Below are 15909 nucleotides of genomic sequence, written 5' to 3'. Positions count from 1 at the left end.
CTGGTTTCCCCTTCTACCATAAGACTGGCCACTGTCGTGTAAGTGAAATATTCTTGAGTACGGCAGAAAACACCAATCAAATAAATAAATCTGTGGCCATCCGTTATTTCATTCCTGATATTTTCTAGGTGCACCTGGTGTCTGAGCACATCTGGTGTGATGATTACCTGGTGAGGAGCTTCTACCTGAAGAATCTGCAGACTAACGAGACCAGGACGGTCACTCAGTTCCACTTCCTCACCTGGCAAGACAACAAGGTGCCAGGCTCCGTCAAAGCGCTTCTTGACTTCCGCAGGTAAGTCAATTATAACAGTATGTTACTTTACACCAGAGGTATATGAACTCAGTAAAGTTCAGTTATGCCAAATTTTTAACTCACTTTCCTCTGGCATTAACCCAAGCATTTGTAAATCCAAGTGGTACTGTTTGTGTCCAAGATATTAACCCACATAACTGTACTCTATACAAGTCATCCGCTGTAAATTCATTAAAAACATGTGAAGCTATGTGTGTTTTGCCGCTAATACACATAAAATTTATTGTGATTCTTCACCAACTTAGTAATAAATAATAAGGACAATAAGAAAAATTGCACTATTTATGGATTGTGAATACGTTATTCCATATCAGTTAGGTTAGTATGTAGGACACAGCATTTATTTATTTATTTTTTTGATTAGTGTTTTACGCCATACTCAAGAATATTTCACTTATACAACAGCAGCCAGCATTATGGCACAGCCTAGGGGAATCCCACGACCACCCCAAGGTTGCTGTCATACCTTTCCCACGTTCCAGAACACAACATTATTCTCATAGGCTCTAACAACAGTGGGTCCACCTACATGGCACAAGCTATCTATGAAGTTGTTTGCCAGAAACTAATTGTTTTTATCTAGCTGCTGGTTATGGAGGAAGAAAAAAAAAGGAAAGGAAAAGGAAAAAATTAGGCTTCATAATGTTTAATTATACATGGATTTAACAACCTGAATTGCAAAGCATTTAATAACGCATCCATAATCTTCACCATATACAAATACAGGTAACACCTTGCATATCAGTATACACGTAACAACTCTCCTAACAGCCCATTACCTTGCATGATTTACATCGCGCTGCTAGACATGCCAGGAAGCATGTCGCATATACTATTAAATAGCTGTAGTCCAGGCTATTCAATCAAATGAAATTCAACACATATAAAGTGCAATCCATCAGTTATCCATCATTATTTTTATTATTTTTATTTATTTATTTTTTTGCAACCTCCATCATCTACCTTTGTGTGTCCTCATGAGTGCTTTTTGCAGAAGTCATGATTCGAGGATAACCAGATAACTTAATCCTTTTGAAACTTCTTTGAAATGCCAGGTCATCCCCGAGGCAAAATGGACTATCTCCGTGTTAAAATGATAAACTTGAGCAAGATGATCAATAATTACATGAGAGAATTTTCACTTCCGTGCTTCCCCTGCAGTGCGAAGCTCTATGTGTAGCTTGTGGGCACTTGTGAGATTCCTGTTGCGATGCAATGAGATAACTATGCGCTCTTTCTCTCTCCGTCTGTATCAAGGCCCCCTGGGGACCTCATTACAGCCAGTCTCATCCTCGCCCTGATGTATGAGTTCGCACTGAGTATCTCACATGGAACACAGTGATGTGGAGAAGGATGAAATGTCACATGTGGAACAGAGACTATAACATGTATAGTGTCAAAGCCGTGCTAAGATGGATCAATACAGTTAAATTGTTAAATTGTCTGTCGTCACATGGTGGATGTAGGGTGCTTTTTTGCATGCACATGTTTATACTCACGGTTGGATGTTCTCACAGTTTGATGGTTTTGGCACGTAATACTTACAGTTGGGTGTTTCCCACAGTTTTGTGGTTTTGGGTAGTTGCTGGAATTCTTACAGATTGGATGGTTCCTGATGGTGTGGTCACAGATTGGGTGGTTCCTGATGGTGTGGTCACAGATTGGGTGGTTCCTGATGGTGTGGTCACAGATTGGGTGGTTCCTGATGGTGTGGTCACAGATTGGATGGTTCCTGATGGTGTGGGTCACAGATTGGGTGGTTCCTGATGGTGTGGTCACAGATTGGGTGGTTCCTGATGGTGTGGTCACAGATTGGATGGTTCCTGATGATGTGCTCACAGATTGGGTGGTTCCTGATGGTGTGCTCACAGATTGGATGGTTCCTGATGGTGTGGTCACAGATTGGATGGTTCCTGATGGTGTGGTCACAGATTGGATGGTTCCTGATGGTGTGGTCACAGATTGGATGGTTCCTGATGGTGTGCTCACAGATTGGGTGGTTCCTGATGGTGTGGTCACAGATTGGGTGGATCCTCCTGGTGTGCTCACAGATTGGATGGTTCCTGCTGGGTGTGCTCACAGATTGGGTGGTTCCTGCTTGTGTACTCACTGATTGGGTGGATCCTCCTGGTGTGCTCACAGATTGGATGGTTCCTGATGGTGTGCTCACAGATTGGATGGTTCCTGCTGGTGTGCTCACAGATTGGGTGGTTCCTGCTTGTGTACTCACTGATTGGGGTGGATCCTCCTGGTGTGCTCACAGATTGGGTGGTTCCTGATGGTGTGCTCACAGATTGGATGGTTCCTGCTGTGTGTGCTCACAGATTTGGGTGGTTCCTGCTTGTGTACTCCACTGATTGGGTGGATCCTCCTGGTGTGCTCACAGATTGGGTGGTTCCTGATGGTGTGCTCACAGATTGGGTGGTTCCTGCTTGTGTACTCACTGATTGGGTGGATCCTCCTGGTGTGCTCACAGATTGGATGGTTCCTGCTGGTATGCTCACAGATTGGGTGGTTCCTGATGGTGTGGTCACAGATTGGGTGGTTCCTGATGGTGTGGTCACAGATTGGATGGTTCCTGATGGTGTGCTCACAGATTGGGTGGTTCCTGATGGTGTGGTCACAGATTGGGTGGATCCTCCTGGTGTGCTCACAGATTGGATGGTTCCTGCTGGTATGCTCACAGATTGGGTGGTTCCTGCTTGTGTACTCACTGATTGGGTGGTCCCTGCTGGTTATTGCTCACAAGTGAATGGCACATGCACATAATACTGGACTGTTGAGTATATAGTTCCTGTACAGTGGGCGCAAACGTTTTGGTGGATTAATTCTGCCCGAAGCCTGGATTTGCAGTTCTACATGCCTGAAATTCCCAGAATTCCTGGTCATTCTTGCCTTCTTACTCTCAGTCTTTGGTACTAATGCTGAGTTGGTTTATGCTATCAAGTAAGAATAGATTGACTATTGTGTTACCATATGATTTCCTACTGCTAATCAGATTTTTTTCTTTTTTGCCTGTTTTCATAACACAAATAATCAACAGCTTGGCTTCACCCGTTGTGCCTGTATACTAACACGCGGTCTTCCTGGGAGCTTTTGTGATTTAGCAATTGTGACATTAACGAATTGCATAGTCACAAAAGTGATCAGGAGCACTGACATTTCCCCCTGCTAATATTTGCTCTGGTGCCGGGCCCTAACCTCTAACCTCACACACGTGCGTTTGTGTGCAGGTGTGTGTGTGCGCCACACAGCACTGCAGTGGACACAACCTCACAAACCTCACTGTAAAACCTCACGAGGCCATCCCACTCCTTTTACAATCCTCACCTGATCCTCATCACGTCTTCTTCCTCCTCACGAGGTTCGATCCTCAAGCTACACTAATGGCTAACTGTCTCCAGCACAGGGATTGCAAGTCTTCGGCATGTCTCTGGATGCAATTCTAAGTGCCTGTGATCTGGGGTCTCATGTCTGCATAATTTTGTCAAGTATGGAGAACAATGTACAGCATAAATGTCCAAAGGGATTTTACCAGATCATTTGTCCTGGTACAAACAGGCATTATCTCTCTGTGGCCTGAAAGTTGCCTTAATACTGAAGAAGATATTTGTTGCATGAATTCGGGGAGAACTGAACATTGTTGCTTGAATTCGGGGAGAACTGAAGATTGTCGCATGATTTCTGGGAGAACTGAAGATTGTCGCATGATTTCTGGGAGAACTGAGGATTGTCGCATGAATTCTGATCGAACTGAGGATTGTCGAATGAATTCTGGGAGAACTGAAGATTGTCGCATGATTTCTGGGAGTACTGAAGATTGTCGCATTCATCTTAGGGAATGACCGAAGATTTTGAGATGGTGTCCATGCCTTAATGAGAAAGGAATGTTTTGATGGTTACGAAGTGAATACTCTGTTTACTTCGTTTATATTTATTTATTATTTGATTGGTGTTTTATGCCATACTCCAGAATATTTCAATTTATACATGAAACTGGCCAGGATTATGGTGGGTTGAACCCAGGCGGACACACGACCGCTCACAGGTTGCTGAGACCCTCTGCCAGACAGGAAGTGACTGCAGTGGTAAGAGGCTCGATCACTTTCCACCTCGGCCACGGAGACCCTCTTTAAGTTTATGTGATGATTGGGTGTATGTTCTGGATGAATTTAATCAGGAGTTCAGGAAATTTTGATCTGACTGTGTGTTAATTACAATGTCCTACTAATGCTTGTCAGCTTGCCTCATTGTTTAAAGCTTTCATGTCCAAGTTGGTCACAGCTGGCTACTTAATTTATATACACACCATTGAATCCTTTGGGCAGTATTGGTCATGATATTTTTCTATACACGAGTCATATGGTTTAGCTACATTGATGTCAAACGTTCACCTTGGACTTCAGTCTTTATGGTTAGGTCTGATCCCAGTGGTAATGTTGGTCATGATATTTTTCTATACACGAGTCATATGGTATAGCTGTAATGATGTCAAACGTTCACCTTGGACTTCAGTCTTCATGGTTAGGTCTGATCCCAGTGGTAATGTTGGTCATGATATTTTTCTATACACGAGTCATATGGTATAGCTGTAATGATGTCAAACGTTCACCTTGGACTTCAGTTATTATGGTTAGGTCTGATCCCAGTGGTGCTCTAGGAGTTATGTTGTAATAGAACAAGCAGCTGTCAAGGAAAATGGACCTTCCAGTTCAATAATCGCCTCGCCACTTCCTAGAACGATGCTTAACACAAACCACCAGTGAACCAAGACAGTGTATGAAGTATGAAAATGGGATGAAATCATGCAGAGAGAAGCAGTCAACTGGAGATCAGGCCAGACGTAAATGTTTTGGATTTCAAGTACAAGAACATACATGTCACGTTTATTAGCAATATTGTAACAGGATGAAGCCAGGTATCTGTTGTCAGGGTAATCTTACTGTTGATGTAGCCGCGGCTTGTCTGTATAGGGCAGCAGATGATTGGTTGAAGAAAAAAAAGCAGCCATATTTGTTACCAGGAGCCGCACTCATTACCAGCCTGTGTCATAAGGTACTGAAGCCTGATGCCGGAGCCAATCAGCAAGCAGGTGGATTGAGGGCCGACGGAGGAGCAGGAAGCTTACAGACTGACAGATCATTAGTCCAAAGCAAGCAAGAAAATAATAATAATAAAAAAATTTAGCTGAAAGCAGAGTGTAAGGCATGCATGGAGAGGAGACAAGGGAAAGGGGGAGGCTGGCGATGTTCGCCCTACAAGCACCTTTTAATTTCCTTCAGCTCTGCATGATAGACAGTGCGTGCAGGAAATTGGAGCTCAAGACGATGACAGAATTTTGTTGGTTGTGTAGAGGTCACATTGTTTGACCCTGTATGTGTTAATAGCACGGCCAATACAGGTGGGGAAGAGGACCGACCAGGATAGCGCATGTCTCCAAGGCAACCAAGGGGAGAATAGGGATGGTTGAGGGAGGCTGGCTGTGTTAGAGCTACATGCCCCAACGAAATGATTAACTGTCGATGCTTAATATGATGTGACTAGTAATATTTCTGGGGTGTTGCAATCTGATATTGCCGATAGTCAGAAGACAAAAAAATGTGCTTACTGCCTGCAGAAACATGAAACTTCACTAGTGATATAGGAATAGTTCCTACTTTACTCTTTCCCCTTCAACACATTTGTATGAAGCTGGTTTCACACACTTAGAAAAAGCATTTCTGTGCTTTTAATGTTTTCTAACTGTATTGTACATCTATGTACATTTATAAGGCTCTCTGACTTTGTTAAATTGCTAAATACAACATAAAATCCCAAGCATACATACATGCGTACATGGATGTGTATAAAAGATTTTTCAAACTATTCAACATGTGGTCAATTTAGGTTTCCTTTCATAGCGTTTGATATCATTTGTCAAACAGACAATGACGTTGTATGAAGAACATTTGCCAACATCGAATTTACATGTTTTGAGGGCATGGGATAACAAATGTCATGTTTATATGGAAATGTTTAGGGAATTAACATTTTTTATCTAAACCTAAGATGCCTTTTTTCTGCCAAAGCTTGTAACTTTTGTGCAATCTCTTTCAGGAAAGTAAACAAATCGTACCGTGGTCGCTCTTGTCCAATCGTTGTCCACTGCAGGTATGTATGAGGTGCAAAATGAAGTATGTCTTTATTGTATTCAGAGAGAACTTTTTGTTTTGGTTCTCCTTTTTTAAGGTAACAAATTTCATGAATGAATGGTTTGCAAAGATCCTTGAATGGTATTGAATGTTTGCTGAAGCATGCTTGGCTCGTGCCACAAGTGCTTAGTGTCAGTGTTTTACTTCAACAATAAACATGGATGCTCTCATACAGTATAATATATTTGGATTTACAAATACATGAAATGGTAATAAAAGAAATGCATGCTGTATTTCACCTTAAGTTTGATATGTAAAAATCCACTTTTCAGAAGCATTTGAAAGGCCACAAAATGTTACTTTTGGTGCTAACAGTTAAGTTTGTTCGATAACGAATTAATCAAACATTGCCAAAAATATCCTGAAGTGATCCTATAAGATGGAGGAATCAAACAGAATCAATCAAAATGTGTCACTTGAATGAAGCCAAACTTTTATAGGGGAAATAGAGTGAATGAGTGAGTTGAAATAATGGTTTGTTCGTGTATTATTAAAGCTCAGGGAGTTGTGCCCTCTTCAGATCACAGGAAGGCTGTTAGAAGATCAGTGTGATCTGATTTATTTATGGTTTTACAGTGCACTTGTACTTATAGTTTTCAGTTATTTAAAGAGGAATTATGGAAGATTTTTGGCCAAAAAATCCATATACTCTCAACAAAATGAATTTTCTGAATGTTAACCAAGAATACATGTTTAGGTCAAATTATTGGCTTTTAGTAAATATCAGACTCATAACTGCAGAACTATTTGTAATGTTAAAGTTTAAATGATTCTTAAGTTTGAATAAGTTACATGTATAATATATCATGGGCTTTATAAATTTTAGAAACTTTATTACCAATTTGGAATGGTGACATGTGCATGCCAGTCTAATGTGTTGCTAAGGATCATTATTTGGCCGCTCCAGACAAATGGCAAAAATTGGAATGGAATCGAGGTGGTTGGGTATTCTCAGATATAGATATATATTCCTTAATACAAAAATACCTCATTAAAATGAAATCTTCTGTTTTCTATAGTGACGGCACGGGAAGGAGCGGAACATACACTCTGATTGACATGGTTCTCAACAGACTAGCTAAAGGTGAGTCACAAGAGTAGACAGTTTTAATCCTGCTTTGGGGAATTTGTCTGAATTATCTCTGTGTGTTTGTACGTTTATGTCTTTGTCTTAAAAAATTAAGGGATATTTTATGTGTTTAGAGATTAAGCGCAGATGTCAGAGTGTCTGATGTCACAGAGACTATCGATCCGCTTTTAATAGTATCACTGATTATCACACTGTAAGAGTTTGTACCTTACGGCTCTGTCTTAAAAGTGCCAACATGTGTACAACATGCCAATGGTACATAACATCTGTCATATTGGCCAGATTCCGTATGTCCATCTTAGCTATAACTCACTGACCAGTTAACTGTAAAATGTAATAGTTTGAAATGTGTCCTTTATTGATTTACTTTTTCTGTACGTTCATATTTTCCAGAAAAATGTGTGCAAATTAAGGTACAAATCCAAATGGGTTTGGTTTATTTTAAGAAAAATAAAAGAGGCCGCTTTTGTTGAACTTTGTATCCTGTGTAATACATACAGGCTTCTGGACTATTGAATGGAAGAGCATGTAGGTTATTGAGAAACTCTTGTAAGATAAATGAAGGACCTTGGGTGCAAAACTTAAATGTTGTCGTTGTTGTGTTTTATTGGATTGCATGCATCAAACCAACAAAAACAGGGTTCTTTGGTTATTTATTTTCTTTTTGTTTTTATGCGTTTCTTTTGTTTTGTTTTTTCGTTGATGATGAGGTATAAAGCACTATAGTTTCTGATCTGACATAATGCACCTGTTGCACAGAAATCCATCTATAAGGTGTGGGAAGTTGGCTATATGCCAGCTTTCTCACGACTCAGCATGTCTACGCATCCCATTATCACAAGACATGTCCCACCCGCTACTTTTCCTTTTATCCTGATTTATGAAATCCGTGAATATTTAAGTTGATGTTGCCATGACAACCAGGTCCCTGTGGTTTTGGCTGGTGGACATTTTTGATTTTTCGCTATGTTCAGCTTTCCTAGGATTCACTTTTTCATGGCCACATATTTTATTAATCACATGAAATCCCAGGGGTATATCTGAAAGCCTTTGTTACCTGTGTGCATTCTGGCTATTTCAAATTGCTGGTCAATAAAATAAATAAAATAAATCAAAGCCGAAAAAAAATATATATATATTAAAAATCAGCATTCCGTGTTGAGCGATTTAGATGGAAATCTCAACAGATTGACTCGTGTAAAACCCATCAGAGCTGATTTTTTCTATACTGGTGTGCCGAGGTCAACATGTTATGTTGTAATCAGGTAGTTGAAGTAGCAAGGAAGATTAAACGTTTCCACGATTGTTTTTATAGAGGAATTCTTATTTTTGCCGTTACTAATGTGTTCTGTACAAAGCAGTCTGCTTACATTTAATGTCTAAAGGGATCCAACATATTTATATGTAGGCTTTTTTTGTATGATGTGTTGTGTAAAACTGCATGTATGCAATTAAAAAGAATGTAATCACAAGGTGTTGATTACAAACAAAATACTCATTTAACATCTGCATTTGCAAAGATTTTATATTGAGTAAATCTTGTTTACATGTGTTCCCAAATGCATTTCTAACACACACTGCAGTTCCTGCCAGCATTGTTTGCCCAAAGTACACCTGACGTGGTAACTTACGGTGAAATTTTACGGTGAAAACTCAAGAATACTTCACTTGGCCATCATTATTGTGAAGGGAAACAGGGCAGAGCCTGGGAAACCCATTACCATCCACAGGTTGCTGGTAGACCTTCTCATGTTTGGCTGGGGAGGAAGCCAGCATGAACAAGACGTGGACTCACAGCTATCACATTGGTGAGAGGGCTCTGGGTGTTTGGGCCCGTGCTAGCACTTTCACAACTGAGGCCACTGAATTTGAGGTTATATTTAAACAAGGTGACTGGAGGTGATGATTCGATGAAGTAATTTGAGGTGATGTTTGCAAAAAAGTATAGACTGTAGGTTATGTTTCCAGTTTGCCTAAAACAGGTGCAAGTTAAATTTATTTGATTATATCGAAATCCTCATCTGTTTAGTAAGATTTGATCTCGAAACCTGTGTATTGATCCAAGGGCGACGTTTAGCCACAAAAAAAAGTTTCGTTTTTACCTAAACTATAAATATGTAGTATTTTTACAACATTTCTGCATTTGACATGTTCCATATTTTCAAACTGCTCTCCATTAGGTGCCTGCGGATAAATAGCTAGTGCAGGTAAACTCAGGGATGGCACGTCTAGATGTAAGGGAGGCAACTCTGTGTCTATATAACTTGACAAAGTATCTGGTAGTCCCACAGGGCATCCAAAAACTGGTTTTGTTCATATTACCAATCCTTACTATATGATTTATCTAAACATTTTATGAATAATAATTTCACCTCACAGTTAACTGGGATTTACCTGATCGCACACAAATTGGGACAAGGTATTTTGAGAGCTGGGTGAAAGTGTGATATTGTCTGGCTGATTTTGTTTAGTTGAGTTCAGAGTTTACAACAACTGTTACTTGCCACTAAACCATTGATGAAATATTTGACGTTGAATACTTTGATAGCCTTCCTAGGTTCATCTTGATTATAGTTTTGTTGTTGTTGTTGTTGTTTTTTCTGTAGTCCATAACTTACTGGATTTATGTTAATTCCTTGTTCATCTCTTACGTTTTTTTGTTGGCAGCTTCACACTTCAGTGTTATTGAAATGTGACAAATAATTACACTCTGCAATATCAGGAGTATCAATTAGTCTGTATGTTTATTTAATTATCTTACCGTGTCACAGCTAAGAGTATATTGTACATGCAAATCAGTAGTAGAAATGCTCATCCTTTCCTGGTTATGAGTCATTATGTGAAGGTCATATGGGTTAGGTTAATATCACACGCTGTTGTTGTTTCCAGTTTTCAGTCAAATAAAAGTAGCGCCATTATATACCCTTATTAAATCGTCCTCATGCCTTGATAAGTAGAAAAGAGTTGTTTCCCCCTTTGTCAAGGTTGCATGGCAACAATTCTCTCGACCTATAAGCCGAATCAGCATTTCACGAGTCTTACGATTTCACGTTCGTTTTGGCGAAATAAGGCAGGAGCATGCGCAAACTAATTTGGCTAAAAGACATGATTTTACAGCTATGGACAATGTTTTACAGCTATGCACAATGTTTTAACTGCTATGCACAATGTTTTTACAGGTGTGCACAATCTTTTTACTGCTATGCACAATGTTTTACAGCTATGCACAATGTTTTACAGCTATGCACAATGTTTTAACTGCTATGCACAATGTTTTACAACTATGCACAATGTTTTACAGCTATGCACAATGTTTCTGTCTAGCAAATACTGTGAAGATTTTTTACCCCACAGTGTCTCTACATGAATTCATGAGCCTCCTGAAATGCCGATTTGGCTTTTTGTGTGAACTTATTTTGTTAGAGACATGGTAAACTTCCAGGTATTAAAATACTGATTAGAACTTGACCTGCTTCTTTTGTTTCAGGCGCAAAGGAAATTGACATCGCTGCCACACTGGAGCACATCCGTGACCAAAGAATGGGGATGGTGAAGACTAAGGTAAAACTGTTGCCTGTTGTACGATTGTGTGTTTGTCTGTCAGTTTGTTCAGGAGCAGTTTGAGTTTGTCCTGGCCACAGTTTTATGTAGTGAACCATAGTATACATTTAGCTTTGTTGTCTGTTGTACAACTGTGTGTTTGTCTGTCAGTTTGTTCAGGAGCAGTTTGAGTTTGTCCTGGCCACAGGTTTATGTAGTGAACCATAGTATACATTTAGCTTTGTTGTCTGTTGTACAATTGTGTGTTTGTCTGTCATTTTGTTCAGGAGCAGTTTGAGTTTGTCCTGGTCACAGGTTTATGTAGTGAACCATAGTATACATTTAGCTTTGTTGTCTGTTGTACAGTTGTGTGTTTGTCTGCCAGTTTGTTCAGGAGCAGTTTGAGTTTGTCCTGGCCAGTTTTTTGTAGTAAACCGTAGTATACATTTAACTTCGTTGCCTGTTGTACAATCATCCATTTGTCTGTCTCTTTCAGGAGCAGTTTGAGTTTGCCCTGGCCGCAGTGGCTGAAGAAGTCCACGCCATCTTGAAGTCTCTGCCACAGTAAAGCCGACTAAGTCAGCCCTTCCAGGATCAGATGAATTCCACACACCACAATGAGACCTGCAGACCAAAAACTAGCTGGTGTCCACACTGATGTCTAGCTGGTGTCCACACTGGTGTCTAGCTGGTGTCAACACTGATGTCTAGCTGGACATCCAAGTCGATCACGTAGAACACTGCAGAGGAACGGTGTCAGGCTTCCGAATCACCCGATGGAGTGCATGACTTCATGATAGAGAAAAGACAAAAGTTTAATTTTTCTCCATGGAACTTAATCCCAACAGTCTGCATATGTACATGTATTTTGATCTAGATTATATTTCTCGGCGTTATGTACTTACTGTTCTATTTTCAAACATACACATATATACATCTATATATATATATATATATAAATATTTATTAATCCTGTTGTTAAGTGTTCATGTGATCCTGCAAAATAATAGATATAAATTGTTACATATTTGTTCATGACGCTGCTCTTTCAGATTTAACAGTCCATGCAGTAAAAGGGTTATTTTAAATGCCATTCATGTACATTTTATTTTCACAACAAAGGCAGATTATACCAATTTTAAGAAGCCATTCCAGAGCAAAAAAAATAAGGTGTTGATTTTGAGACACCATTTTTTGTTTTATTTTGTGTTCCTTATCCAAAACATTCCTCACTCTATTGCAGTGAATAAATACTAATGCTTATAGAGGAAAGTAATGTAAATTATTATAATTAATACAGCTGCATAGAACAAAATGGACAGCTGGCCCAGGACCATGTATTCTTATCAAACTATCGGAGAATCATTCATTGAAAGACAAAAATACATGGTCCGGCGTGATGCATAATTTCATGGAAAACATATTTATTATGGCTTTACCAAGATTTGTTTTAATGGCTTTTTTAGAGGTTTTCTTTCGTTTCTTTTTTATTCTTTGAGTTGTATGAGGACATTTTCCTTCTACCTTTATATGTATACACATGCCATTTTGTGGTAGCCTTTACAAAGTCATTTGTGGACTTCTTTTTAAGCTTTAATGTGCAGTCTAAGTTTCGTATCATGGCCTATCTTCACCATGTAGGTGAAGATGCTGTGGACAACATTATGTGCCCAGGGCAAACATTTACATATACATACACGTCACCCGTGACTGAACAGTTCCGAAGTCCACACTTCTGTAATGTCTGAGTTTCGATGCACTGAAGAACAGAAACTTGAAAGCGTGACAGAAATACACGTTTCCACATTTACGTTGCGTGCTGCATGCACTCTTTGTACAAATACATGTATATGCTCTGTACACAGAGTAGATTCCATGGGGTATTGAAGACTCTTCCTCAGTTCTGATCAAACAAATTAGCTGATGTAATAAATGGACTGATAAAACAAAATACAGTGGGTGATATAACTAACTTATGAAGGACTTATTTTGCAGAGGTAAATTGTTCCCCCCCACCCTAGTCATGTTAGACGTGGTTTTTTGAGATATTGTTGATCGTTATAGAGTTGGTAGGTTATGAAGAATCCCCGACATCTCGGAAAGTCTTGATATATTCGTGTTGGTATATATTGTGTAATAATGTGCGAACCCTGTGAATGGATGACATTTACTTATTTATTGATTCTATCCAAAACGTTACAACATTCCTGGTAGTTTTCGTTGTTGATGGACAGCTGTATGTGAGAGATTTAAGGACATTGAGGTCCTCCATTGCTCTACCTGCTGATGTAGAGCTCCACTAACTGTGTTATTTATCGTGATCGTGTTCTTCTGGCCTGTGACCGTGTCAGGACACTTACTAGACAAAATGTACGACATTGAAATAAAAGAATATGATGTCAAACTGCAAGCCACAGAGACGCTGTCTTTGACTTGATGATTTTTAATAGAGATTGGGCCTTTTTCACAAAACTTTGTACGCTCCATTTGTCTTAATGTTTTTGGTAAAAGACGTCTAGGTTTTAGTGCCATAAGGTGAAGTCATTTAGGAGAAAATTCATGAAAAATTGATTATCAAAGTTTTGTGAAAGGGGCTTTGTATGAATAAATCTCACCCTCATTTCAGTGGTTTTTCTGAGATCCAAATTTGTCTACTGCTCTGCTTAATTATAAGCTATTTGAGGTGATGGACTCTATACAACTGGTTCATTAATCACCAGTAGCCTGCAACATACTGTATTTTGGATACTGTATTTGGTCAACTAACACATTTGGCTCGATTCTGACGATTCATCCACCATATCGGGCCACCTAAAGGTGGATGAACTGATGAAAAACTTGATAAATTTCTTACCAGTAAGACGTAATTGTTGACATCAAAAGTATCATTCCAACGCCTGTGCTTCCGAATGAGCATTTGAACAGACCAAACTTTAGCAGTGGAATACAGCATATGTTGGTTGAGCTAATACTAGAAAACAATAGGCATTGGTGGTTTCCTTAAATCATATGCTGCTAAATTGGTTTCATTCTTTGAATGAAGATTATGGCTTTATTCCCCAGAGACTGCCTTTCTCTGTGACCTGAACTGTCTCTTTGTCCTTAAATATTACTAATATGTTGCACTCAGGCTGGATGGATTCCAAGATAGTGTGTATTGTTTCCAGTGAGAAACCACCACAGATCATTCTGGATTTGGAAAATCTTTGCTTTCTTCATGTAAGAGAATGTTTAGCTTGCTGGTTTCCTGCATAAACCCTCTTTGCTACTTCCTCCATCAGTGCCATCGTTACTTTATTGATCTTGCCTGCACTACCACGTCGAGACTTGATGGTTTCTTCGGTAAAATGCCTATATGGTTTCCAGGTATAACTCTGAGCCATAACTGGCCCATCATGTGCATGTTTGAACATCAAGGCATGGCCCAGTCTTTACCGAGCTTTACTTACATGTGCCTTGTCACATGCCAGAGAGTCAGAGAATTGCTCAGTGTATGTGGTTCCCTGTGTATTCAAGTAATGCCTGGGTGGTTTCCTGGATAAAATGCGGTCATCAGTTGGTCCTATATTGGAGCCTTATCTGCCCAATCACATGGCAGGGCTCAGTGTGTGTGGTTCCCTGTGTATTCATGTAACGCCTGGGTGGTTTCCTGGATAAAATGCAGTCATCAATTGGTCCTATATCGGAGCCTTATCTGCCCAATCACATGGCAGGGCTCAGTGTGTGTGGTTCCCTGTGTATTCATGTAACGCCTGGGTGGTTTCCTGGATAAAATGCGGCCATCAGTTGGTCCTATATCGGAGCCTTATCTGCCCAATCACATGTCAGGGCTCAGTGTGTGTGGTTCCCTGTGTATTCATGTAACGCCTGGGTGGTTTCCTGGATAAAATGCGGTCATCACTTGGTCCCATATCGGAGCCTTATCTGCCCAGTCACATGGCAGGGAGTCCGGGCTCAGTGTGTGTGGTTCCCTGTGTATTCATGTAACGCCTGGGTGGTTTCCTGGATAAAATGCGGTCATCAGTTGGTCCTATATCGGAGCCTTATCTGCCCAGTCACATGACAGGGAGTCAGGGCTCAGTGTGTGTGGTTCCCTGTGTATTCATGTAACGCCTGGGTGGTTTCCTGGATAAAATGCGGTCATCATTTGGTGTTATATCTGAGTTGCCTAGTCTTGTTGTTTTCCTGGATACAGTGCCAGTATGGAATATAATTACATACCCGGTTTAGCTAATTTAATGACATATATACATGAATGTACCTGTATTACTAATTTTTTCTTGAAATGCTTGTGGTAATATGTTGCAAACTATCTTTTTAAAATTAATCTAAAAAGAGTTTAGCCCCTCACCCTCAACATTGAGACTCACCTGTCAGATTTATGTCGTGTTTCTGACAAAGTAGAGACGTAGTCTGTAATAAATGTAAAGTCTGCCTTCAAATCAACACATGTGCGGTATCATCAAGGGTGTTTTATCCACATATGCAAGGCAGCATTATTATTTCAGTCATCAAACGGCTATCATCCATGTTCCATTCCTGTATGGGCCCCATACACCAGTGGGGAGGAAGACAAGCCGTCGGTAGATTCAAGACAATCTTGTGAATATAAAGAGTGTTGAATGCTTTCCTGTGAATAATTCCACACAACCATCGACTTTAAATATTGGATAGCATAGTTTGTAGAACACAACCCGGGAAACGGCATGGTAAGTGTTGTGGGAAGGGAAATAGCAAAGATACATTATCACTAGATTGATGTTCCAGTATCA

General features: G+C 39.9%; 1 protein-coding gene across 1 annotated transcript in view; it reads left to right on the top strand.

Moving 5' to 3' along the window:
• Positions 1-13550, top strand: part of LOC135477525 (receptor-type tyrosine-protein phosphatase N2-like) — a 186994-nt gene extending 173444 nt beyond the window's left edge. The window contains exons 19-23 of the mRNA XM_064757665.1: positions 129-295; positions 6413-6466; positions 7527-7591; positions 11085-11158; positions 11634-13550. Coding sequence (XP_064613735.1) covers positions 129-295; positions 6413-6466; positions 7527-7591; positions 11085-11158; positions 11634-11705 — 432 coding nt within the window. The 3' untranslated portion in view covers positions 11706-13550. The remainder of the gene's footprint in view (positions 1-128; positions 296-6412; positions 6467-7526; positions 7592-11084; positions 11159-11633) is intronic.
• The last annotated feature ends 2359 nt before the right edge of the window (positions 13551-15909 follow it).

Source organism: Liolophura sinensis, chromosome 11 (assembly GCF_032854445.1).
Source record: "Liolophura sinensis isolate JHLJ2023 chromosome 11, CUHK_Ljap_v2, whole genome shotgun sequence".
NCBI classification, from domain to species: Eukaryota; Metazoa; Mollusca; class Polyplacophora; order Chitonida; family Chitonidae; genus Liolophura; species Liolophura sinensis.
Note: the sequence above shows the minus strand (reverse complement) of the source record. Positions and strands in the feature narration are given on the sequence as shown.